This window comes from Trachinotus anak, unplaced genomic scaffold (assembly GCF_046630095.1).
Source record: "Trachinotus anak isolate AG129_WGS33_773 ecotype Australia unplaced genomic scaffold, CSIRO_AGI_Tana_v1 ptg000019l, whole genome shotgun sequence".
In the NCBI taxonomy this organism is placed as follows: domain Eukaryota; kingdom Metazoa; phylum Chordata; class Actinopteri; order Carangiformes; family Carangidae; genus Trachinotus; species Trachinotus anak.
In genome coordinates this window covers 18651196-18674929 of record NW_027273870.1, presented here as the reverse complement: position 1 = coordinate 18674929, position 23734 = coordinate 18651196, and the positions used below count along the sequence as shown (strand labels likewise).

At 37.5% G+C, this 23734-nt stretch overlaps 4 protein-coding genes across 11 annotated transcripts in view; 2 read left to right on the top strand and 2 right to left on the bottom strand.

The window, feature by feature from the left end:
• acsl1a (acyl-CoA synthetase long chain family member 1a) overlaps positions 1 to 23734 on the bottom strand; it is a 50827-nt gene that overhangs the window by 10340 nt on the left and 16753 nt on the right. For 4 of the 7 annotated variants that reach the window (XR_011694291.1, XR_011694289.1, XR_011694292.1 and 1 more), the window contains exons 17-21: positions 23191 to 23307; positions 22921 to 23064; positions 22684 to 22785; positions 22537 to 22608; positions 20841 to 22051 (exon numbers count right to left, since the gene is read on the bottom strand). Coding sequence is in view for 3 of the 7 variants with exons in the window: in XM_071503265.1 (XP_071359366.1) it covers positions 21911 to 22051; positions 22537 to 22608; positions 22684 to 22785; positions 22921 to 23064; positions 23191 to 23307 (576 nt within the window). In the remaining 4 variants the exon portion in view is untranslated. Of the gene's footprint in view, positions 1 to 20784; positions 22052 to 22536; positions 22609 to 22683; positions 22786 to 22920; positions 23065 to 23190; positions 23308 to 23734 lie in introns of those variants that run through there. The other 3 variants (XM_071503265.1, XM_071503264.1, XM_071503266.1) reach the window with 1 other exon arrangement.
• tacr3l (tachykinin receptor 3-like) lies at positions 1627 to 8460 on the top strand. The gene is made up of 5 exons (XM_071504968.1): positions 1627 to 2236; positions 2999 to 3187; positions 3378 to 3528; positions 6596 to 6792; positions 6895 to 8460. The coding sequence occupies exons 1-5, from the start codon at positions 1869 to 1871 to the stop codon at positions 7115 to 7117; spliced, it is 1128 nt and encodes a 375-aa protein (XP_071361069.1). The 5' UTR covers positions 1627 to 1868; the 3' UTR covers positions 7118 to 8460.
• On the bottom strand, positions 8516 to 11804 carry LOC139636700 (ecto-ADP-ribosyltransferase 5). Its single transcript, XM_071504969.1, has 4 exons — positions 11685 to 11804; positions 11317 to 11415; positions 10499 to 11208; positions 8516 to 9057 (listed from the first exon to the last, which is right to left on the bottom strand). The coding sequence occupies exons 2-4, from the start codon at positions 11374 to 11376 to the stop codon at positions 8982 to 8984; spliced, it is 846 nt and encodes a 281-aa protein (XP_071361070.1). The 5' UTR covers positions 11377 to 11415; positions 11685 to 11804; the 3' UTR covers positions 8516 to 8981.
• On the top strand, positions 14867 to 21824 carry primpol (primase and polymerase (DNA-directed)). Of its 2 annotated transcripts, none has more exons than XM_071503268.1 (14): positions 14867 to 15120; positions 15646 to 15998; positions 16127 to 16221; positions 16329 to 16467; positions 17596 to 17743; positions 17851 to 17953; positions 18046 to 18194; positions 18345 to 18507; positions 18599 to 18696; positions 18857 to 18943; positions 19449 to 19557; positions 19640 to 19716; positions 19830 to 19876; positions 19986 to 21824. In XM_071503268.1, exons 2-14 carry the CDS (start codon positions 15825 to 15827, stop codon positions 20217 to 20219), a joined length of 1623 nt encoding a protein of 540 aa, XP_071359369.1. In that variant the 5' UTR covers positions 14867 to 15120; positions 15646 to 15824; the 3' UTR covers positions 20220 to 21824. The 2 variants fall into 2 exon arrangements, with proteins under 2 accessions (XP_071359369.1, XP_071359368.1); XM_071503267.1 differs by having other exon boundaries at positions 14868 to 15120; positions 18043 to 18194.

Below are 23734 nucleotides of genomic sequence, written 5' to 3'. Positions count from 1 at the left end.
GTTCCTATGAAAATGAACAAGTCTTTAAAAAATATGACTATAAAACATTTCACATTCTGAAATATTGTTTCACTATTTGTGCACACAAATGCATCTTTTTTAGTCGGTTAACTTTTCAGTTATACTTGCTCTAGATTTTAAGGTCAAAATAGTGCTTCAATTCAATTCAATTCAATTTTATTTGTATAGCGCCAAATCATAATATACATTATCTCAAGGCACTTTACAGGGTACGGTCAAGACCTTACTTTGTTACAGAGAAAAACCCAACAGTTCCCACAAAGAGCAAGCGCTTGGCGACGGGGGGGAGGAAAAACTCCCTTTTAACAGGAAGAAACCTCCAACAGAACCGGGCTCAGGGTGGGCGGCCGTCTGCCTTGACCGGTTGGCTTTAGGAGGAGAAAAAAAGGGGGGTGGGGGGAGGAGAGAGGAGAAAAGAGAGAGAGAGAGAGAGACCAGGAACAGCTGTATAGGTATAGACTTGATATAGAGGTGTCGATTAAAGGAAAAACTTCTTTGAACAGCCTTGTTGGAACGGGGTCTAGAAGACAAGTCGATGGTTTAGATGAAGAAACTGTTGAAGTGAGCTCAGAGAGATCTAAAGGAGAGAGACAGTCAAAATATAAACCAGTGGACTCTGAGGCTGCTGAAGTGAACAGTACGTCTGAGTCAGCTGTGGGGAGGAGATGGTGAATTTTTTCTGAAGGGCTAAAGGAGCTTCCAAAGCTTTCCCACACTGAAAAATATATTTTGTTGGAAAATGTGTTCATTATTTTGTTTGCCTAATACTCACATTTAATCTTGACTGGCATTCAGACATTTTGACAAAATTTTATTTCTATTTTCCATTAATTTCCTAATTTCTGTGTTGTTTCAGTTATTGTTGAACTTTAATGGCAGTTTGAATTCCATCACCATGATGCGAATAAAATCAAATTTTTTATTAATCATGAGTGATATAGTAATTCATGAATGCATTATTCTTTATGCTTAAAGCTTTTCTTTTTGTGCCTCACACTTGCTTTTTATTAATTCAAATTTGCCCTCTTATCATGAGTCAGTTGTAGACAATTTTGACATGAAGAGGCCTCGCTAGATTACACTGATAAACACTGAGAAACAGCGAGCGAAAGACTTTTTCCTTATGTCCAACACTTAATGGTTTTGATCTGCGTCACTGAGCTTATGGTTACATAATACGGACAAACCTGCATAAAATCCTGAAGCTATAAGCTTTCCTTTTCATGTCAGTGCTATTAAGGATTAACTGTATCACACTCGGACTGATCCAAGGCTTCAGACAGCTCTAATGCAGGACATGATGGTTTCATCTCTGAACTGAAAAAGCATTATGAGGTCAAAGTCATTATTGGAACAGGAACAGAATCTAATATTCTCATAACTAAAATACACACCTGTTGATCAGGTGTGTATCTCAGGTTGAGGGATGAGGATGAATGAACTTGGATGCCATTGCCAATGGATGTTTTCTAATGAAACGTGATTTCAGATTTGTGAGCCAAAGCTGCTTAAAATCTCACATCTCATCATCTCATATGATAAGAACGGAATAAAGAATTCATTTTGTTTTATAACAGCTCTTACCAGCATTTGGTAATTTTATCTGATCAGCGATCGTATCAGGTTAAAAGATGAAAGTACCTGATAAACTGGTTTTATATATTTTTCTCCACTTCCTCTCTGGCAGTGATGGCAGGGAGTGGCCGCATCAGGACCATTCTCTCTGTCTCACTGGTCACATGTTAACACTCTTGCGCGTATACATGTTGCGCATCAGAGTTGCCAAACTGATTTATGTCGCCTTCCGGCAGCGGTCTGACACAGACCCGACTGAGGACACTTGAGGAATGGCCTCTGAACGGGTTGGGTCCAATTCAACCAGAAATCTGACCAACCAGTTCGTGCAGCCGGCGTGGCGCATCGCGCTGTGGTCGGTGGCTTACAGCACCGTGCTCGCAGTGGCCGTTTTCGGGAACTTGATCGTGATTTGGATCATTCTGGCGCACAAGCGGATGAGGACCGTGACCAACTACTTCCTGCTGAACTTGGCTTTCTCTGATGTGTCCATGGCTGCTTTCAACACGCTTATCAACTTCATCTACGCGGCTCATGGAGAGTGGTACTTTGGAGAGGTGTACTGCAGGTTTCACAACTTCTTCCCTGTCACTGCTGTGTTCGCCAGCATCTACTCCATGACTGCGATAGCCATCGACAGGTATGGCTGAGTGAGGAACTTCATATCGTACAGTGGGCACAGAAGTGTTTTTGGAAAGATTACTTTTTTAACATAATGCGATGATAACTTATATTTTCTTCTTTTATAATTTGGGTATGTTTATTTTGCTTATTTTAGGACAGCATGAATTACATGTTTGATGGTTTAGGTCACGTTTCATTTGAAGGTTGTGGCAGGGCTGTGAATGAACATTAAAGGATTTGTGACATCTGTTTATGTAAGATTAATTGCAGTATAGTATTGACTATTCATAAATTATATCATACTGGAAAAAGGGTTCTATATTATCTGTTATTTTTATGTTTTTATTTATGCGGTGAAGTCTTGTAAACTTGTAAACATGAAAAACTTGAATCAAATGCATCATTTTAAAATTTTAGCAGTCATTAATGTCACTTTATGAACCACAAGCTGAATGAAAAGTGACAGCTAGTGTAGGCTACTTGCAAGCATTCATGCATAAGATCCCTGAGCACATCTAAATAAAAAAATATTATTAGGAGGAGACAGTAATGTTTATACATCATATCAGTGCTGTGATTTCAAAAGACGTGACACATTTTATTGAACAGTTTTGAATTTGTCTTTAAACAGATATTCATCTGACAAATATAGTAAGTGAGTCACAGTCACCTATTCTGTAAAATGCCCACTGTGATAATGGCCATGTCTGTAAACCGCGTCTGCATTTGTTTGTATTAATTCACAGCCCATGACAGTGTTGTAACCTCTACCCTGTAGGTACATGGCCATCATCCATCCTCTGAAGCCTCGTCTGTCGGCAAAGGCCACTATGGGAGTCATCGTGTGTATCTGGAGTCTGGCCGTGGTTCTGGCCTTCCCTCTCTGCTACTTCTCCACCACCAAATCTCTGCCCCGCAGGACCCTCTGCTATGTGGCCTGGCCCCGCATGGCCAACGACCCCTTCATGTGAGAATACAGACACAGTGACTAGATCGTGTCAGGCTTCGTCATCATTATCATGGCAAAACTGGGCTATAATCTTGATTTTTGTATTAACATTTCACTGTGCATCATCTGATTGTGTCTATCCTGAACCCAAGATCATATTCTTCATTATATTAAAACATACTAATAATTTGTTTCCTCACTTGTGCAGGTATCATATCATAGTGACGGTTCTGGTCTACCTGCTGCCTTTAGTAGTGATGGGCATCACTTACACCATCGTGGGAGTGACTCTGTGGGGAGGGGAGATCCCTGGAGACTCGTCCGATAATTATCATGGGCAGCTCAGAGCCAAACGGAAGGTATGAACACCACATTTATTGAATGTATTTACACTTTCCGTGTTTATCTAGGTTGTGTTTTTGGAGTGGTAGGCGTGTACATATGGTTTTGCCTCAGATATAATGTATGAATCAAGGTAAGTTTTATGGTGTATACCTGGTAGATATAATAATATGTTTCTACTCACCTGGTAGTCAGTAAGACAGTTTGTGCTTGTCCGAGGACAGCCTTTGCTGATGGGACAGTATGAGTACAAGTGTGACTAAACATGTAGGCTGATCAAGGACTGAGGTTCAAACCCTTTTGTTGGAAAGCATCTGCCCACTGACAAAAGGAAAGTAGGAAAAGTAGAGCAAAAATAATCACAAAAAAGACCCACAAAGAGTTTTCAAGCTGGCTCCCTTCCTGCAGGAAATAAAGACAATAAATAACCTTAACATATCGCATAATAATAATTAAAAAAAAAACAAAAAACACTTCAATAGATTCTCTTGTTATTATTTCATTATAATCTCCCAGCAGCATGGACACCAGTCCACAACAGTAATAAGGGTCTATATGTTGGGAAAACCTCTGCTGTCTGGGGAAGAAGCGAGACATAAAATACAGGCAACTAAACCAATGTGACCATCAGTGTAACAAACAGTGTGGACGACTTACAGCTGAGACCAGTAAAATGTGTCGTGCAGTGGTGCAAAGCACATTAGTTCAGTACTGTGAAGGGAATTCACATTTTCCTATAATTCTAATTAATTCTTTATTATCTCCAAACCACACACAGAGCAAACTTAATCAGTGCAAGTACACTTCATGCTGTCATGTGGCAGTACGCACAGCTTGTTGTTCAGTTGCAGCTGCAGTGTAGATGACGAGGAAAGCACCCAGAGTCACTTGTTTCACTGTAGTTTGGCATCATCAGGCAGACTACGTACACAGTGAGTTTTGCAGCAGCCACTGTGTGGGTCAGGTTAAACAGGGATTAAGGTCATCATGGCTGTCATGACAAGCATCGATTGAGACGGCTCTGGGATTACTGCCAAAGAATACAATTTACCGATAAATATCAAATACTGCAGATAATTCAAAAATGACACAAGGGTTTTGCTGCAGAAGTTATAAGGTGACAAAAGATTTTACGATCTCATATCAACTAAACTCATATTTATCCCGTAAAATGACAGTGACAAAGTGAGTAAAAATGTACATTTCAAAAATAAAACTAATTTGAGAATAAATTTCAGCCCCAGACTTTTTTTTTTTTTGGTGCCACAAACACAAGCACACACATTCAGTAGATGGAAATAGAGACAGCAACAGGTGCAGTTTTGCCATTTATAATCTTTTAGAGGGCTTCATTGTTTTCATTCATTATCAGAGACTCAGATTTCTGGCAAAATTGAGCCGAGGAAGATCAAAAAGATTTATAAATATCGGGAAACAAAGGTACAAGCCAGTGTCAGGCTTGATTCAAAGGCTGACAATGACAAGATTCCATCTGGACTGGAGATAAGAGGAAGTCGCTCTCGCTGATGGTCTGATAGCCGCCTGCTTCTTTTGAACCCTCCACCGCTCTGCATTGTGCTGGAACATACTAATGAATTCTGTGGCTCTCTCATCTGTCCTACCTGGACCCTGCTGGCTCTGGTGTGTCATCACTGACCTTTCCCTCTCTTCATATGGCAGCCATTCTCATTGAATGGAGATGTCATTATGGTCACAATGAAGGGACACAGACAAAAAACTTGCAAGTTAAAGAGCAGCTGCAGCTTCAAAACATCCTATCTATCTATCTATCTATCTATCTATCTATCTATCTATCTATCTATCTATCTATCTATCTATCTATCTATCTATCTATATATATATATATATACACACATATATTATCACCTGACTCTGCAGCTCCTCTCCGCTTTACACACTGTTTTAGCATCTGTCAGCTCATTGCTTTGGTTTTACAGCCTGCAAAGGGGTGGAAGGGGTAAACAGAGTTTTAAATTAAATTTATGTTGAATTTGTCAGATGTCACGATTGTAAAATAAACATATTTATCAGTACAGCACAACATCTTGGGAATGACTCCTGTTTAACAAGTATTATTCATGAGATGCAGTTATGTCATAATGTGTTTATGTCTTACTCGCTCTGAAAAATATGTAAATGAGAACAACTACATAGTGAATTCATCTGAATTAAAACACAGTGTAAGTGTTCACAGAGCAGAAAGACTCTGAACACAGGTGTAGGAGAGTAACTGTGTGTAGCCTGGTCATAGATGGAGGCTGTGTGGCAGCAAAGTTAAGAGGCTATCTATTCATTCATTCATTCATTGCGCAACCGAAACAAACCTCGTCATTCATTATGACAGAAGGTTTTATGCTGTCTGCTAAGACAATGTCCTATTTCTCTCCACGTGACTCTCTACACACAGGTAGTGCTTACTATATATAATGTATAATGCTAACAAGGTGGTGATTTATTTCTGTCATAAAATTACAATGGCCAGACATTTCAGCCCTTATAATTGATATCAATGTGCTCCATTTTATGGAAAAAAACTAGAGAGAAAGTTTTGACACACCTTGGGTCATGAATGAAGATTTCTCATTGTCTTTTTTTATGCTATACTAACAGATGTGTTCAGAATAATGTTGTTAGCTCCTTCTACGTTCATTATTTTGATTGTGTTTGTTTTGAATATGGTGCCCAATGTTGTACCTTGTTACGTTAAAAAACTGACTGTGGTTGCAGTACTGTCTGCCAGAAATGTCTGTATGTAAAACAGCCTTTTTTCTTTCAGCAGACATTTGGATTTTCCAGAGGGTCACTAATAACATTAACAATGGCTTGATTATATTCAAATGTCCCAGTAAGTCATGACAGTGTGACAGTGAGCCAACATGTACAACAACAGGACCCTGGAGCTTGAGCAGCTAAATGGAATTCAGTCATCTTTAATTGTACTATATATCCCTGTGCTTTTATTGTGACATGTAAAAATGTCTTTCATGTTAAAAAAAAAAAAAAAAACCCATAGTAGTGCTCTCCTGCTGATAACTTTTGTATTTCTCTCTTTTCTCTTTGCAGGTGGTGAAGATGATGATCATTGTAGTTGTGACCTTTGCCCTCTGCTGGCTGCCCTATCATGTCTATTTCATTGTGACGGGTCTCAACAAGAGTCTGAGCAAGTGGAAGTACATCCAACAGGTTTACCTGTCAGTGCTGTGGCTGGCAATGAGCTCCACCATGTACAACCCCATCATCTACTGCTGCCTCAACAAGAGGTGAGTGCAAATACACCACAACCCAAAAATCACACATGTAAGGAAGCTTACTGTATATAAGCACAACAACATATTTACACATCAAGGTTTGATTTGGTGCAGGTTCCGTGCAGGTTTCAAGCAGGTTTTCCGCTGGTGTCCCTTTGTGCGATTCTCAAGCTATGATGAGTTACAGCTTCAAAATACAAGACTTCGCCCGGGTCACCAGAGCAGCATGTGCACCCTCTCTCGGGTGGACACCAGCATCCTCAGCAAAGACAAGAGCACTTGTTCTCGTGGAAATAGGTCAGGGCTCAACTCTGAGCCCAGTAATAAAGACAGTTAGTTGTCTCCACTGAACACACTCCAGGTGATGGTCACTGGGTTTTTTCACACTTTATCATGAGTTGACAGATGCTGATTTAAGTGTTTTTTATTTACTCATAGAGCTGATAAATATTAATCAACTCAGATGGGTGTGGTGAAATCTGGGAATAGTGTTAATCTTTACACTACAACAGCAGTTTTCAGACTGTGAGCGTCCCCAAGGGGAACACAGGAGAGTTCAAGTTATGTCTTAGAGCACATTTCATCTACACGTGTCGGAAAAATGTTTCCTACTGTACTTAAGTTTGAAACCAGTAAACCAGCAATTGGGCCTTGTGTAAAGCTGATTTTAGCTCTTTTTTGCCTCTGCAGTGTCTCTGAGTGAGGAATGTCAGCAGTGATAAAGATTCTTCATCACTTTATTAAATATTTGATTAATACAATTGAATCTTTCTCAGTTTTGAGAAATTATTTTTTTGTATTGCTGTGTTGTATATCTTTTGACATGCCTTTCTTTGATTTGAAAATTCATTTTAGAGCTTTGTTTGTTTCTTATTATAAAAATGCTACTGTTCATCAGTCAGAAATCTTATTTTGTTGTTTTTTTGTATATAAGTGGGCTTATTTGTGTAAATAGAGAAAATGATGTGAGGCAATTTTACAAAATCCAAAAAAAGAGTTCAAGAGTCAGCATGAGGTTAATGTATGTGTGGAAATTTTAGTTCATTCTTGCAGGAAAGTGTTCAGCATTTCATTAACACATTTGTTGCAAAATATATTAATCTATATATTTCCATTAGGATATGCTTACGTGCTTTTGTTGGGTTTTGATTATAACCATTTTTTAAAAACTAATGATGTTTTGGTAAAACACGGTTGATGGTTTGAGCCATGTATTTTAAATGTCTGAATGATTATATTTTATATGTTTCTGTTTATTTTACTTTTTTTATATTATTTTTGTGTCGTACAAATTTCCATGATTGTTAAGGAAACAAGTACCAAAACTATTTATAAATGATATTTCTGTTATGTTGGTAAAATAACCCACTGAGCTTAAGGGAAATCACTTGTCACACATCATATTATTATTTGTTAAGCTGCTTTAGACATTTTGTAATCACATTTGTTTAATGTTATGTAATGTATTTGACAAGATGTTGTACTTTGTAGAGATACTGCATATTTAATGCCATCAGACCATTACTCACTAGATTTCATCAACAATAACTGCAGCATTGCTGCTCTCTGTCTCTTAGTTAGAGAAAGCGTGTGCCATTTTAAAATCTACTTTTTGGGAGCTTTTAAGAGTTACTCTTTACTATGTGTATCTATGATTTTTTTTTTGTACAGTAAACATACAGTATCTTATAATATTGTGATATTTCATGCAGACTCAAACACACATAGACACAAATTATATGTATATCCTTTATTCTGAATTAGTGGCTTGTTGTCGCAATATGATGTGTAAAGTACGATAAAAACTAATATTGTCTCTGTGAAAAACCTTCTTGTTACATTTTTATTTGTAACGATAGTGTTGTCAGATCAAAAAGCATTTACATATATATATGTATCTATTGACCAACACCATGTTATAACCCCACCCCCACCCTCCACCCCCATTCCCCACCACTTTATACTGTGATAAGGGAATATTTTCGGTGATATGTGTAAACTACACAGGGCATCAGCTCAAAATATGTGGAGTAATTAAAAAAAGACTATATTTTTGCAGGCAACTATAAAAGCTTGCAGCACCTTTGATTGATAGACATTACAGCAAAACAGTTTTCCATTGTTTAAGCTGTAAAAAAACAAAGTAGTGTTGTTGCATTTTAATGACTCTCAGCTGTCTGAGTAGTCTAAGATGTTTTTGCTCAGCAGTTCAAGAAAAAAAGGGATAAAGCCACGAGCATGAACACAAGCCACTGGTTGGAGACGTCAGCTGGAGACCTAGAGAGAGAGAAACAAAGACAGAGATGAATATATTGTAATATCAAAATATCTTAAAAGTCCTGAAAATCTATTTTTTCAATCAGCTCCACAGTAAGTGAGCAACATGGTCCTACATTAAGAGTATTGGTTCTTTCACATGAAAGATTTTCTGTGTGTTTTCTTTGTTCTGCACTCGTCGCTGCCTTAACAATGAGTCAACTGAAGTTTAATTGGTTTCCTTAACATTGCGAAACTTTCACAGGCATTTTTCTGACATTTTCATCAGTTTCTCAGAAAATAATGTTTGGATCTTGATTTTAAAAGATCAGACATATTTATGGCGTCGACCTTTTTTATCAGCATTTCATTACACATGCAACTAAAAAGATTACAATAAAATTACACAATAACAAGAGTTGCGACATAGCAGTGGCACAATTCATACAGCTGTAAATCTGTATGAATTGTGTAATGCTGCATGTCATCAAGAGGTACCATACAGCTGTTTTGCATAAGGATTAAAGACAGTAAATAGATAAATCTATACTTGAGAACAAAAGACATGATTGTTGAAGATTGATGCTGACAGGATTGTTTGAAAAGATCAATAATCTTTCGAAAAGATCACTAAACTGTGTCTAACCATCAAAATCCAGATGGGAGAAGCTCTGAGTTTTAAAAATGATTAGCAGAGAACTGTTTGCCCTAGGTCAGGTGACGTACAAGCTGCAATGTACTTTGCCAGCGGAGGCTGTTGTAGCTGCGGCTTGGGAGTTCTGGGTACAAAAACTACTCAGGACTGAAAAAACTCTGGTACATTTTTGGTTTAAAAAAAATTACAGATAATTCTCCTGAAAAGAGTAAAAACTGATCACCAATCAAAGAGAATGCTGTTAAAGACAGTGTTCTTTGTAGTATAGATAGAAATGAATTATTATTTGTATTTAAAGGCTCATTGCCGACAGTGGAAATGGTAGTTTGAATTTTATTTTATACAACATCAAAACAATATCTATTAAAAAGTGTCAAGTCTCTATCAAGGAAATTAGGTGATTATCGGGTTGCAATAAAGTGCAATAAAAAAATTCTTAAAATGTTTTTTTTTCAAAGTCTAAGTTTGATTGTTGTTTATTTAGTTATTAATATTAAAGATTTTAGAGAATTTACAAAGATTTAAGACCAGGTTTTCAGGGCCTTTAAAACATATTATTTTCCATTACATGAGCTTGGAACTTCTGGAGACTGTTTTGGGTGAAGAGCAGTTCAAAATCATGGGATAAAACTATCTGGTCTTTTTATCTATTACAAACATACATAACTGTGTAACTTTCAAAGATCGCACAAAAGGTTTTGATAAAGAAATCACATACAGCACAACCTCATGATTCAAAGCTTATTTTTGGTTAATAATCATGGCAGCAATCGAGCAACATATTTGATTTCAGAAATTGTATCTTACCTTGAAATGTAACAGTTGTGAAAGCTCTTCTCTCCTGAATGATTCAAAACAATCTCAGTGTACCCAGTATCATCGTCAAGCGGTCTGTAATTTATACTTTCCACAGTGAACACTTCAGCTGGAGATAGCAAGAATTCCTCACCAGTACTTCTAGTGCAGTTGTTGTCACTCAGTTTGAAAAAGAAGCAAGACGTGATGTTAAAAAGTAACGTGCCCTCCAAATCCTCAAATTTACGTAGTCTATCAAAGCTTCTCTCAGCTATCCTGAACTGTCCAAGTCTCACTTCTGAGCCTAGTTGTGCACTGTATTCACCATCATGTAAAAAATACATGGTCTCGCAGTTCCTTTGCTGCAGCATAATGGAATCCATGAGCAGGAAGTGAAGAGACTTGAAATCAAAGTGGTTTTCATACATGTTAACATTTACACCCATTGCCTTCACTTGATTGTGAAATTTGTCTAGAAAAGCTTCACCCCCATTAACATATGCAGAAAGTGCAACAGCATGTTCTTTTGTTCCTCCTGGCATCCTCTTTGAACACTTGCTATCTGTATTCCATGCGTCCATGAATTCTTTATTGAGGTCTAGCTCGTGTCTTAAGACTTCTGATTTGATAAGCTTCTCCATGGCCTTTTCACGGCAGTCAGTGTACTGGTCATCATAAGCGTCTTCGGCCATGTTCAGTTCTCTTGTATCCTGTGCAGCCAGCTTTAATGAAGTATGGAAATTAAAACATAGTTTCAAGAGAAGAGAATATTTTTCCGAATGTAACATCACAAGTTTCGGATGGCTATTTGTGAGAGAATCAATACTTACTCTGTTGCAGACAGCTGTGAAAACAATTGCAGCAAGAAGCAGTTTTTTTCTGTCCCACATTTTAAAGGGCTTCTTCTTGCCTCTGTCTATCTACACAGACTGTAACAGAAATGAGGGAAAAGCATTACAGGACCAAACTTGAATAAAAAGATTAGTGATGAAATTCATGGTTCAGGAATGGGATGGTCTGGTTTGCTGCTCAGATACACTGTTTAGACAAGCCCTTCTTTTATCAGTTTTCACTCCTTGGAATACGGCAACCACCCCCTCCTCCAACCCCTACATACCCACAAACACCCACATACTAGATAAAAAATTAATGTGACCAAAGTGCAAAGCAGATGTTGAAAATATTGAAAGACGCTTACCTTAAGCAAGTAAATTTATCTGTGGGAGCAGGAAGCACTAAAAAAAAAGAAATCAAGTCAGTGTATAGTGCAAACTGCAGGGGTGTGATCATTCTCTGTAGAACACACCTCTGGGAAGTGAAAAACTTATCTTACCAGACAGCTCCTTGTCCTTTCCTGTGAAAGGAAACTTCATTCCATTGGGAGTCGTAATGTCTGGTAATTTGTTTCTGTAGTGTTAAAAGCTGTTGTCAATTTGTTGCTGATGTTTTTGTAACCAAGACAAACCAACAAAATTCTTTCTGTCTTTCTTTTTTTCTTTCTTTCTTTCTTTCTTTCTCAATAAATAAATTCACCAACTGTAACCTTTTATTTTCATAAAAGATAGGTCCCCCTGTCTAGCCATTATGAGCAGGATATAAATATTTAATGAATAGTTTATAACACACCACACTGTAGTTGTCAGCAGATAAAACATATAATCCTGTGGACACACTTAAGTTGGGGGTGCTTTATAAACAGATAATGAATGGCAACATGGTAAGACACAGTTGTAGTAATAAAAATTATGTCTTTATAGGAGAGGTTATAGTTGCTGAGAAATACTTTATATTAATAAACACATAAAAATGTATTTATAATTTCATACATCTACTTTATTCTGTGTTATAAACCATTTATTTGTATATAATGTTTGCATACCACATTTTGTCATTTCTTCTCAAATGATCATATGAATATTGAAAGGTATTTTTTCTTGCTGTAATCATCCCTAAAACTGTCCATTAAAACATCCCTTTCTTATGTGCTTCCAGTGTAAATGATGGGAGAAAAAACCCTGTCCTTTTCCTGTGCAAAGTTTGTCTGGAGTTAATATGAGGCTTCAGCAGTCTGAGTTTGATAAATGAGGTGGGTGTCTTCGAGAGTTACATGAGTGAAAACGTACCAAACTGTTCAGGATGGTCCACCCACACCCAACTAAGATGTCAGGGAGTGGTTGTCCAAACTGGCTCATTTAAAATGTTTAATAAATCAGAATAAACACTAAAAAATCAGTTACACATGGGCCAAACTGAGCAGGATTTTTTATGAGACACATCAAGCTAACTTTGCCTTGATTATGAGAAACATGATAATTTACATATATCAAAACTTTTATTTTCCTTGTGTCCAACTAAATGGCTTGACTTGACACCAGTTACTTTATTGCATGTAGATGTACATTCATATAACAATAACAATCTTCAGTCCCATATTCTACAGCTTATAAAGTAAAATAACATTTATGACTGCACAAGTACTTACATGATGACCATATGAATGGTCTCAATCCTTGGTATTCCCTAGAGATAGGGCTTGTGAACAGCTACTTCCTATTTAACAAGGCCATGTTCAATCTCCAGACCTCTCTCAGTTCCTTCCTTCCTCACTGCTACTCTGTTAGTGTGCTAGAGCTCAATTTTCCAGAGCACTGTACAGAGCACTGACCCCATAGCTATTCTGGCTGAGCAGAAGGAACAGGAAGAGGGGTGCTTGATTGACAACATCCCATATTCTCTGGATAATAGTGTCAGGCTGAACTAAAGGGTCAGTGTATGGAATCTGAAATATTGTTACAATTTTTCTAATTTATAATTAAGATTGGGTTTGATAAGAGAAACACCTGAAATGTAATGCGAGTAAATACTGTATATTTAGAATAATATTTACCTATCAGGCAGGGTTGTGAGTTTGACATGGAATTCCCTCACATGCATGTAGTTCAAGTTAAATTCTGCAGCACGAGTTCATAGAAATGCACTTAAATTGTGTTGGTTATAAGTCCTCTACAGGTACAAGAGTGCATGTGTATGTGTGTATGTGTGTGTGTGTGTTTCAATTTTGAACAAGGTAGCACTAATATATGAAAGATTTAAAATGATTTAATAAAAACAAATCAAACCAACAAATAAAGTCAAATAGAATACACATTGTCATAATTATTTGATTTGTGTGTCCGTATTGACAAACGTAATTGAATGAACAACATACATTAAATGACTTGACTTTAATATCTGGATGAATTGTTTTTCATAGAGTGGCAAAGTGGGAGGAGTTTTTTTTTTGTGACCATTGTTCCTTAAGTAAAAGTCCCATTTATTTTTCCTATAGACTACGGTAGTTATAACACTTCTACTACTTGGACCAGCATGAAACTCTCCCAGTTAAATCATCAGTGTAATGATTAATAAAATAATCAAATTGGCATTTAAGCAAGAAACATACAGTCACAGAGCTTACAACTCAGTTTTATGTACCACCAGCAGCAGGTGCGAGCTAAAAATGACAGTGTTGAGAAAACTAAAAACACAATCTGCAGCATAATCAGTTCACTTTTAAATTTCTCTGGGTGAATTCTGCAACTGTGGCGTTGGGTTTTGTTCTCAACAAGTGTTTTGAATTCAATTGACTGGCCATCTTCCGTACTGCAACTATGGTCAAGGCTCAAGAGCATTGTAGTATTTACCCATCTCCATGACACACCCCATGCCGAACTGAAATAATATGATTTGACTGCCAACAATTTTGGGAATTCACACTCTTACTCTCTAATGTAGATATGCAGTACAGCACAGTCAATAGTGGTGTCCCTGCAGCCAGTAGCCTACAGAACACTGTTTTACTGTAATGTGAAAGGCTGTCATCAGATTGTATGATTATAAAGGAGACAAAGTGGCACAAAATGTTACAAATGATCATTAAATAAGCCAATCAATAATTCCCCAGCAGCAATGCAGACATTAAAGTGAATTTGATTTAAATCCAAACACAATTTCAAAGATTTGTACTTCATACTTTGTGACTTCACAAATAACTTTAATCAAACTTCAATTCTTCTGAGGAAACTATGACATGAAAAAAGAAATACTGTCCACAACATTGGAAAGGAAGCCTACATACAGCCAACTCTTCCGCCAATAATTAGCTGACCTACATGCTTTGGTATAAGTTGTTATTACAAATATCTATGTAATATATGCGCCTTAATATTTATTTCGTTTAGTTCGTTTCGTGTATGCTTAGATTTTACTGTCCTTTTATTTTAGGTAACTCATTTATAATAATGGTGCTTTTATTTTGAAAATAAATTATCCGGAAGTGTTCGTTTTCTTTGGTCGATATACTGAAACAATACATAGCTCGTTGTTTAAAACATTGGATTGCACTGTCTTGTATCTAATAAACAGAACAGGTTGGAATAAAAAAGCCAGTCTGGTCTTGTATCGTTGTTTGATACAGTCACATGGCTCCGTTTTGGGACCGGAAGCAGTGCTGTTTCCGGTTCCATAGGCGCCAAAAAGAAAACAAGCTGCAGTAACCGAAGCTGCTGTGTTTACGTTTCTGTTTCAACAGTTTGATATGAACACACCATTAAGAAAACTCACTGGACTGTTTTATCACAGCATCTCAACTGATGGTGAGTCATACCCGACGTACTCCCGATGACACCACGTTAAAGTTAATGCTAATGATGCTAAATTAACCCAGACACGCAAATCTAGGTTCAGCTCTGTAATTTAGCCTACAGACCGGAAGAAGTAAGCTACTGATTATTTATGTAAGTCCTACAAGTACCACACTGTAAGAGATAGTACTCAATTACTAGTAAAGGAACGAACTGAAAATGTCACTCAAGTAAAAGTATGTCACTATTAAAATGTACTTAAAGCAGCAATGGTTGAAAGTACCCAGTGTGGGTGGGTGCATGCAAACATTCAGTCACCCCAGGTGAATTACACATTTTGTTGATTTTTCAAATAAATACAACTCCTGCAGTAAACAGACATTAAAAATAGCCGCCTTCAAATACTATTTGTGCTGCTGTTGAACTTTGGTGTGTTATATTGACAGGAATTTCTTTTATTTTCTTCACCACATATTTATATCGGTTAGGGTAGACTAAAAAACAGGAAGACATTTAAGTATAATACCCTTTCTTCAGGTGGAAGAATGAGAGGAGAGCCATAGTTCAAGCATCCATTCCCTGAGTTTCTCTACCAGCTGAAGAAGATTGTGCTACAGCTGATCTCTGGCCTCAGTTTGGAGGTGGACAAATGATGAACAAGTTGCCCTGTTGGTGCAGTAAAAGGTCTCATATAACTGGTTAACAAGCACTTGAGGATGAGAAAGTGGGCAGACCGACTAAAGAAGGTTGAGCAGCTTGCTCAGTCTTTTCACCTCAGCCCTCTGGCCACACGCTACAAACCTCGACTGCTGCTGTGCCAGCCGTCTTCCGTCTGGAGGCTCTTCCCTCGACAAAGTCTGGCTATCAGCTTCGCCCAGAGCTGCAAAGAGGTAACACAAGATTCCACTGAGGCTGGACTGTATCGTCAGTGCATTCCTCAGATTTTTCATCCTGTGTAGGAAGTCATTTTCCGTCTTATCAGGAAAAAATGCTTACATTCGTACCTTTTTTTCTCTAGGCTGTTCATGTTTTTGCACTTGAAAAAGAAAAGGCAACTCTAGGTCAAAGGATCTACCTGGTTACCAGTTACAGTGAGCTGTGGCATTACTACAGGTAAATATTAACATTACATTGCAAAATGAGGTGCATTGTCTTTCATGTTTTGTAAACAAATGCTGAAATGTGAAGTGATGGTGATTTATCTCTTGATATTTTTGCAGGACTTACACTCAGTCCTTGATGCACTGCTATGAGGTGATTCCAGAGGGCGCTGTTTGTAAACTTTACTTTGACTTGGAGTTCCACAAGCCCTCAAACAAGGGAGTGGATGGGAAGACTATGGTGTCTTCTCTTATCCAGGTAGCTTCACTCGCAATTCTTCCTGCTACTTTCTGTTCAAACATTTTTTAATGAGCAGGTTGCTTCACATAGAGATAATGATTCAGTTGCTGCTCAGTTTATCAGTTGAAAAGGCAAAAAATATGTTGTAAAAGTGTCTACTTCTAGGCTGTAACTGACAATTGTTTTTGTTATCAATTAACCTCCTTATTATTGTATTGATAAATCGTTTAGTCTATAAAAAATCTGAAAATTGTGAAAATGCACCGCAGTTTTTCAGAGCCAAAGGTTATAGTTTCATATCTTGTTTTGTCTGACCAACAGTCTAAAGTCCATAAATATTCAGTTGACAATTATATAAAATGGAGAAAAGCAGGAAATGTTCGACTACATTCTACTATATTTTAGAGGCTCTGAACAGCATTTTCTTAAAATTTTGATTAGAAAAATTTGACAAATGGCAATTATGTCAATTATTGTTTATTAACTTATCTATTGACCGACTAATTGTTGGAGCTTTAATCCACTTGACATTTAATCAGCAAGCGGAAAACAAAAAAAATTAAAAGGCAACAAAGAGTCAAGATAATGCCACTCTGTCACCTGAATCCACTCGTTTCCTTTATATCTCTCACTAATAGTTGCATTATACTATGAAGTATTACAAAGCTGTGTAATGTAGATGTGTGTTTTAATTTCAAGTTCAGGGACTTAATTAGGAGCTTCCCAATTCTATCAAATTGAGATTGCTTGTTTTTTTTGTTTTTATTTTTAAGCATAACAAATCTTGTCTACTTATTGTGTTAAATCAAGTTTTACAGCCACATTTAAATGGATGTGTATGTAGTTTTCTTCCAATATGCAAGTGTATTTTTTTCTTTGCTTTAATGAGAGAATAGGAAAGAAAGAGTTTCTGAACTGAAGTAAGAGGATGATTGGTAAAAGGTCTTGTTCTGTACTAGAGGCACTGACTTTAGAAATAATGTCAATAAATATTAAAAAGTGAAGATTTACAGTTGCCTCTTTAGACTGGAAACTGTCCTATATGGGAGAATCATCTGGATAGATATGATAAATGTGACGTTAATCTTGTTACTTTCTTACCTTAAGGATGCAGCAATAACCTGTCTGTGTTTTGTTTGTTGACAGTATGTCTGTGACAAGCTAATGGAAGTTTATGGGATTGAATGCGCCACAAAAAATGTCCTGAGTCTCGACTCCAGTACAGAGGAGAAGTTCAGTCGACATCTCATCTTCAATCTCCAAAATGCAGTTTTCAAAGACAATATCCATGTTGGTATGTTAAGTGTTGCATGTAGGCAACAAAAACTTTTTGTTTGGCATTTTTACCATATGTAATTTATTTATAGTATTATTTATTACTCACAGTATTATATTTTTTAGGTCGGTTTATCCATGCAGTTCTTAAACCAGTGCTGAGCAAAACCGAAAGTGGAACTTGCCTGGATGCTGGCATGAACTCAGCAGCAGAAAACAGCGAAACAAGGTTTGTATTTACAAAATGTGAAATCACATATTTTAGTTTCTGTGCTGTCATCACTTTGTTTAACTTGTAACTCAATGATTAACTGACAGCAGAAAACCTGCTGGCCCTGAGAGGGAGCCAGCACAAACAGGTGTGGTGGCTGAAAGTCCACAGACCAAGAGGCGTAAGCAGGACGAGACAGACCTCAACTTCCTCAAGGTGAAAAACAAGGATGGCCAAGACTGTCTCTTTGTTGATCTTGGTAAGAGGAACCACAAGCTTCAATTTTACCTTTTTTCGGACACATAAACTTACATGGGTTAAATAAATTCAGGACCTATTTCACATATCATTCTGTGTAAACCATGCCAGTTTGTACATATGGACATTGACCGCAATGGCTATAATGCAGGTGTCTACACTAAGAACAGAAATTTCCGCCTTTACAAGTCATCAAAAGTGGGAAAGAACGCTGCGTTCACTGTGGCAGATGACAACCAATTCATTGCCAAACCTGAGAAGGGGATCTCTGCGGAGGAAAGTGTATTCTTGGCGTCCTTGGTCTGTAACGTGAGGTACGACAGCCACTTGCAGATTTTTTTTGTCCGATGTAAATATTACCGTCATCAAACCACAGCATTAGAGCTTATTTCTGTATATCACCAGCTTCACAGGTCAGAGGATTCTGACGTGGGACGTCCCAGAAACAAAGGAATCCAAGACCACGAGTCTTCATTGCCAGCAGGGATCAGCCACAACTCCAGGTAACACTGAGCTGACAACAAGGGCTTCTCTCTGTATTGTATTGCATATGCACATATTGTATTATATCATCAGTTAACATGTCAATATTTTACCTAGATATTTTTAAACATAAATAATTTTTAGTTGATGTAACTTTTTTCCCCCATGCATCACTTGCAGGCTCGCTCTCTGGCTGCTTGATGTCTCCTCATCAAGAAGTGGACAACTTTGTACTAACGGTGGTTAGAAAAGATGGAGTACAAGGAAGTAAGTGTTGGAGCTGGTACAGGATGTGCCCTTTTCAAAACATTTGCATATCTAGTTTGGTAGCAGGGGCAGCAACTACTGTTCATTTTCATTATCGATTAATGTGCAGATTATTTTTCTGAATTAAGCGATAAATCTTTTGGCTTATAAAATATCAGAAAAGAGTGAAAAATATCTGCTCGTGGTGATTTCATTTCACAGTGATCTGATAAATGTAGTATTATTATTATTATTATTATTATTATTATTATTATTATTATTATTATTATTATTATTATTAAGTGCAAATTGGCACATAATATGTATAAGAACGTGGCATATGGTCCAAAATATTGTATATTGTGGTACTTCTCTTTTCTCTCACATATTGCCAAGCCCCTTGTAATAGTGCAGGTTCAAGCATTTGATGAGTTGCAGTGTGTGTGTGTGTGTGTGTGTGTGTAAACTGTCATTTATCAGAGAGTGTACACAAGATCTTCCATGTCTCTTATGTTTATCTCAACAGGCATCAGGCGGTGGAACTACTTTGTTGCAGAACAACTACTCGTCTACGACATTGCCAAATACCGCTGGTGTGAAAATGTAGAAAGGTTTCATAAAAGTAACAACATTATGTACGTAAAGTATGTTTCATGTCCTGTAGACGGTCTGTGAGTGTGCTCCACCTGTCTCATTTGGTCTAATCCTCCTCTGCAGGATTGTTGTGGATTTCAAAGAGGAAGTGTGGTACCAGAAGTGTCACGATCCTGACTGCAGGAACTTTAGATCCTCAAGTATGTTAGATGATGTATAAAAATCTTACTTTTTATATATTTAAAAAAACTCATAGGCACATTATCTGTCTGTGAGGTGATGAACTGCAACCTGAACATTTCTCCTGTCACAGGTTACCCACTGCCACAGGAGATCTGCGTCAGCTACATCATGACACTGGTTTGTTTGCTTTATTTTAACTAAGATCCTCACTCTGTTTATGTTCAAAGACATGGTGTTCTTCACAACATGCAGCATGTTATGATCATGTTAATGCGTTCCCTGACAGGATGAGGAGGACCAGGCGTACTTAATGGACGATGATGGCAACATTGAACCCAGGCAGGCAGTGAAGCAGGCCCCACAGAGTACAGTGTGTCCAGAGGAAGGATCTGCTGATGTCTGGGGAGATGGACAGGATGACCAGGACTATTTAGAGAGCCTGGACCAGTTTGAACAAACCAGTGGGGAGATCTCTGATCAGCTTCTGCTCAGTTGCATGGCAGAGTTTGATTCCCAGTAGAAGGTAATGTTATCTTGCACTGGCTGTATAACAACGTCAAATCGCTTTACTTTAAGTCCTCCTTTCCCAAGCATTTATACATATAATAAAAAACATGTAATCAATGGTTTTGAATACAACATATTGAAAAGCAGATATAAATGTTTATAAATGTATTTTACAACAACTGTAACTCCTCCTATAGGCACTCATTAGTGGAGGCTTCTGTATTAACCTATAGTGAATGGCAGTATAGCAAACAAAGCTGTAATGAGATAAAATGTGACTTCATAAGATAAGTTATAATTGCTAACAAATAACATACATTAATAAACTCTTAAAATGTCCTTACAGATGCAAGAACAACTATAATATAGTGTTATAAAGCATTTATTAAATGTTTATATATTGTTTATTAATGATAAATAGGAGGACTTAAAGTAAAGCAAAACCAAGAAAGCTATTAATGCACTTTATTGGCAATGACAACAAAACAATCATAGGTTTCTAGCTACCAAAATATGGCCCTTTTATGATTCTATCAAAAATATATTTTGAATTATAACAGACAAACTAAATGCCACAGTTCTGGAAGAAAGTATTTATTTGGTACGGCGGTTGACAAATATAGATACTGTACACAAAACTGCACTGCTGCCCTTTTCATATTTTATATAGCAATGACAATATGGCTTGACCTGTGAAGGAGTCCTTGACACAATAAGATGTGCATAATGATCACAATTCAGCAAAACATCTGACTTCACAACAAACCTGTGTGTTAAAACAGCTGTAGTGCTGTTTCTCACAAGACTGGTGGTTTCATGGACCATCAGTGAAAGTTAATGTAAAGGGACCTGGAATTCATTTAAAAACAACTGGCTCTTTCATATGAAATGTGACACCAGTGTTAGCATGATATAATGCACCCCGTATCCCACACTGAAATTTGAAAGGAGGAACTGCATGGTATTGTAACATTCAATATTTTCCACGCAATGTTAAAAGAAAACAAAAACAACCACAAAAAAAAAAAAGCACAAAATGTCTGTCAAGCAACATGATTCCCAGAAGGCCATCAACTAAATTGTGCACTAGAACAGGTTTTCAGTCCTTTAGCCTGCAGCACTGAGAAACATGGGAATGCAGGGAATTAACAACGATGAGTATCGGGCACAATACTCTGCATACACATTTTCAGCAGATACACTATTTACAGGTTTAATGATTACATTAAATATCATCTTAAATAGATAACCGAAACATTAAATAGTCTGGTATATAAATAGGCAATATTTGTCACTGTTGTAAAAGCATATTTATAAGATTTCTTTCCAGCTCCCAAGAATTAAACCTGACAGAAGTGTTGCAGAGGTTGGACCTTTCTGACCATGAAGGAGTCTGACTTATTGGCAGTTAAGGCATGAGTCACATTTCCCCTTGGTGTTTTTTTTTAGCCCTCTCTCTTGTACGAATTTTACCAATAACACAAAGACATGTTTATTAGCCAGTGACAGCAGGGAAAATTCAGCCATACAATCATTAATTGAAGAAACTGAGATTCATTATCCAGTCTGTTTGAAAGAAGCCCCCACAGATTTGTTAAAATGGTCACTGGCAGAAAAATCAAGGGAAATCCCTTTTACTAGACTATTTGGTTCTGGCTGTCACTTAATGATTGTCACCTCCTTACATCACTCCTATAGCCCAGTTTAGATCTTAATTTTAGAATAAAGTTCATCTATCTGCTCTCTGAAGCGGCTCCGAAGCTCAGCCCTCTTGGCCTTCAGGGTGGGTGTCAGGAGACCGTTCTGGACGGTAAACATCTCAGTGCGTAATGCAATATCTCTCACCTGCAGAGGGGAAACAGACCACGAGAAGAACGAAAGAAAAGAGGACAAAATAATTATGCAAATATTGCTGCAGCTACTGATTATTTTTTAGATAGATTAGTCCTTTGGTGTCCTAAACTAGTGAAATGCCTACCACATTTTTCTGACGACCAAAGTGATGTCTTCAAATTGCTTGTTTGTCCAACCAATAGTCAAAAACCCAAGGATTTTCAGTTTACTATCAAATAGTACAATGAATATAGTGGGACTATGCTATTTTTGCTTGACGAAAGCTTCAGACAACGAATCAATTCTCAAAATAGCTGCTGATTTATTTGGTCAGTGAGTGAAGTAGATTTATAGACTGATCATTTCAGCTCTAATTTGAAAATGAGAATTAAAGAATTATTGAATCAAATATGTTGTTGCATGTAAAGAAGTTGGCTTTCCCGGGCCAAATGCAGCAAACAGAAAAAAGCAGAACTTATAAACATGGCAGCAGTCACCTGTTCAAACGACTTTAGCCCTGCTTCTTTGCCCAGCCGCAGGATGTCCTCCAGAATGGCGTTCTTCACCTCCTAAAGACAGTCAGAACTATGTTAGGCACGCACAGAGAGGGGGCTGTTTGGACTGCTGATGGTAATAAACCTGACCTTGCTATTGCATAATTCAGAGTAGGTTCCTTCAGTTCCCTTTTTCTTTGCCCAAATAGGTAAAAAGTCTGGATCAGGCACCACTATCCCCACCAGGCATGCCTTGAAAATACAACACAGATAACAGGAAGATTATAAATGTTGCAAAATATCAAACACATATTAGTGCAGATACAAAAAAAATCTGTGGTTTAACTTCTTCACCACAATCTTAAGTAAGATTGATTAGTTACTGACCTGTAAGCTATCACCATGTACAAATATCTGGGCCACTGGATCACTGCGATTATAGATGGTCTCTATTTTCTCGGGGGCGATGTATTCACCCTGTGCCAGCTTGAAAATGTGCTTCTTTCTGTCAATGATCTTCAGACTGCCATTCTGCCACACACCAGAAGAGAAACTCCACTTGAAATGAAAGTGCGACCTGATGCTTTGCCACTCGTCTTAACCATAATGATAATCAGATTTTTAGGTCAATATTGCCATTCAGCCCGGTTTGCTTACAGGAAGCCATTTCCCAATGTCTCCTGTGTGCAGCCATCCATCCTTGTCGATTGCCTCGGCTGTTTTCTCGGGGTCTTTCAGGTATCCCTGGAATACATTTGGTCCTTTGACACACACCTAGAGCAATGGAGAGAACAAGTAAAAAATATTTAGATTTGTTGTAACCCCCTAGGACACAGGCATTTTCACATTTTATTATTTTCATTCTTATTTGTTAAAAAAGCACCCCCCCCCCCATGATGTGGAAAAGGGGTTTTCAGGTGATGTTAGACAAAGTGAGAGGCACTTTATTTAATGGATACTGGAGTCTAACTCTGTCCGACATACAGCTGCTGTTCAGAGATGGAAAATGGAGACATGGAGTTGTTGTAGAATAAAATGCACTAGCCATGTTCACTGTGATGAAGGAAAATGTCACCCTCTTTTATATTTTATATACATTTTATGTTGTTTTTTTTTAAATCAACAAAGTTCTATGGTATTATTTAATGTCAGATTGAAATAAAACCTGCTCCTGTAAGTCAAATTTAAAATTCTACCAAAT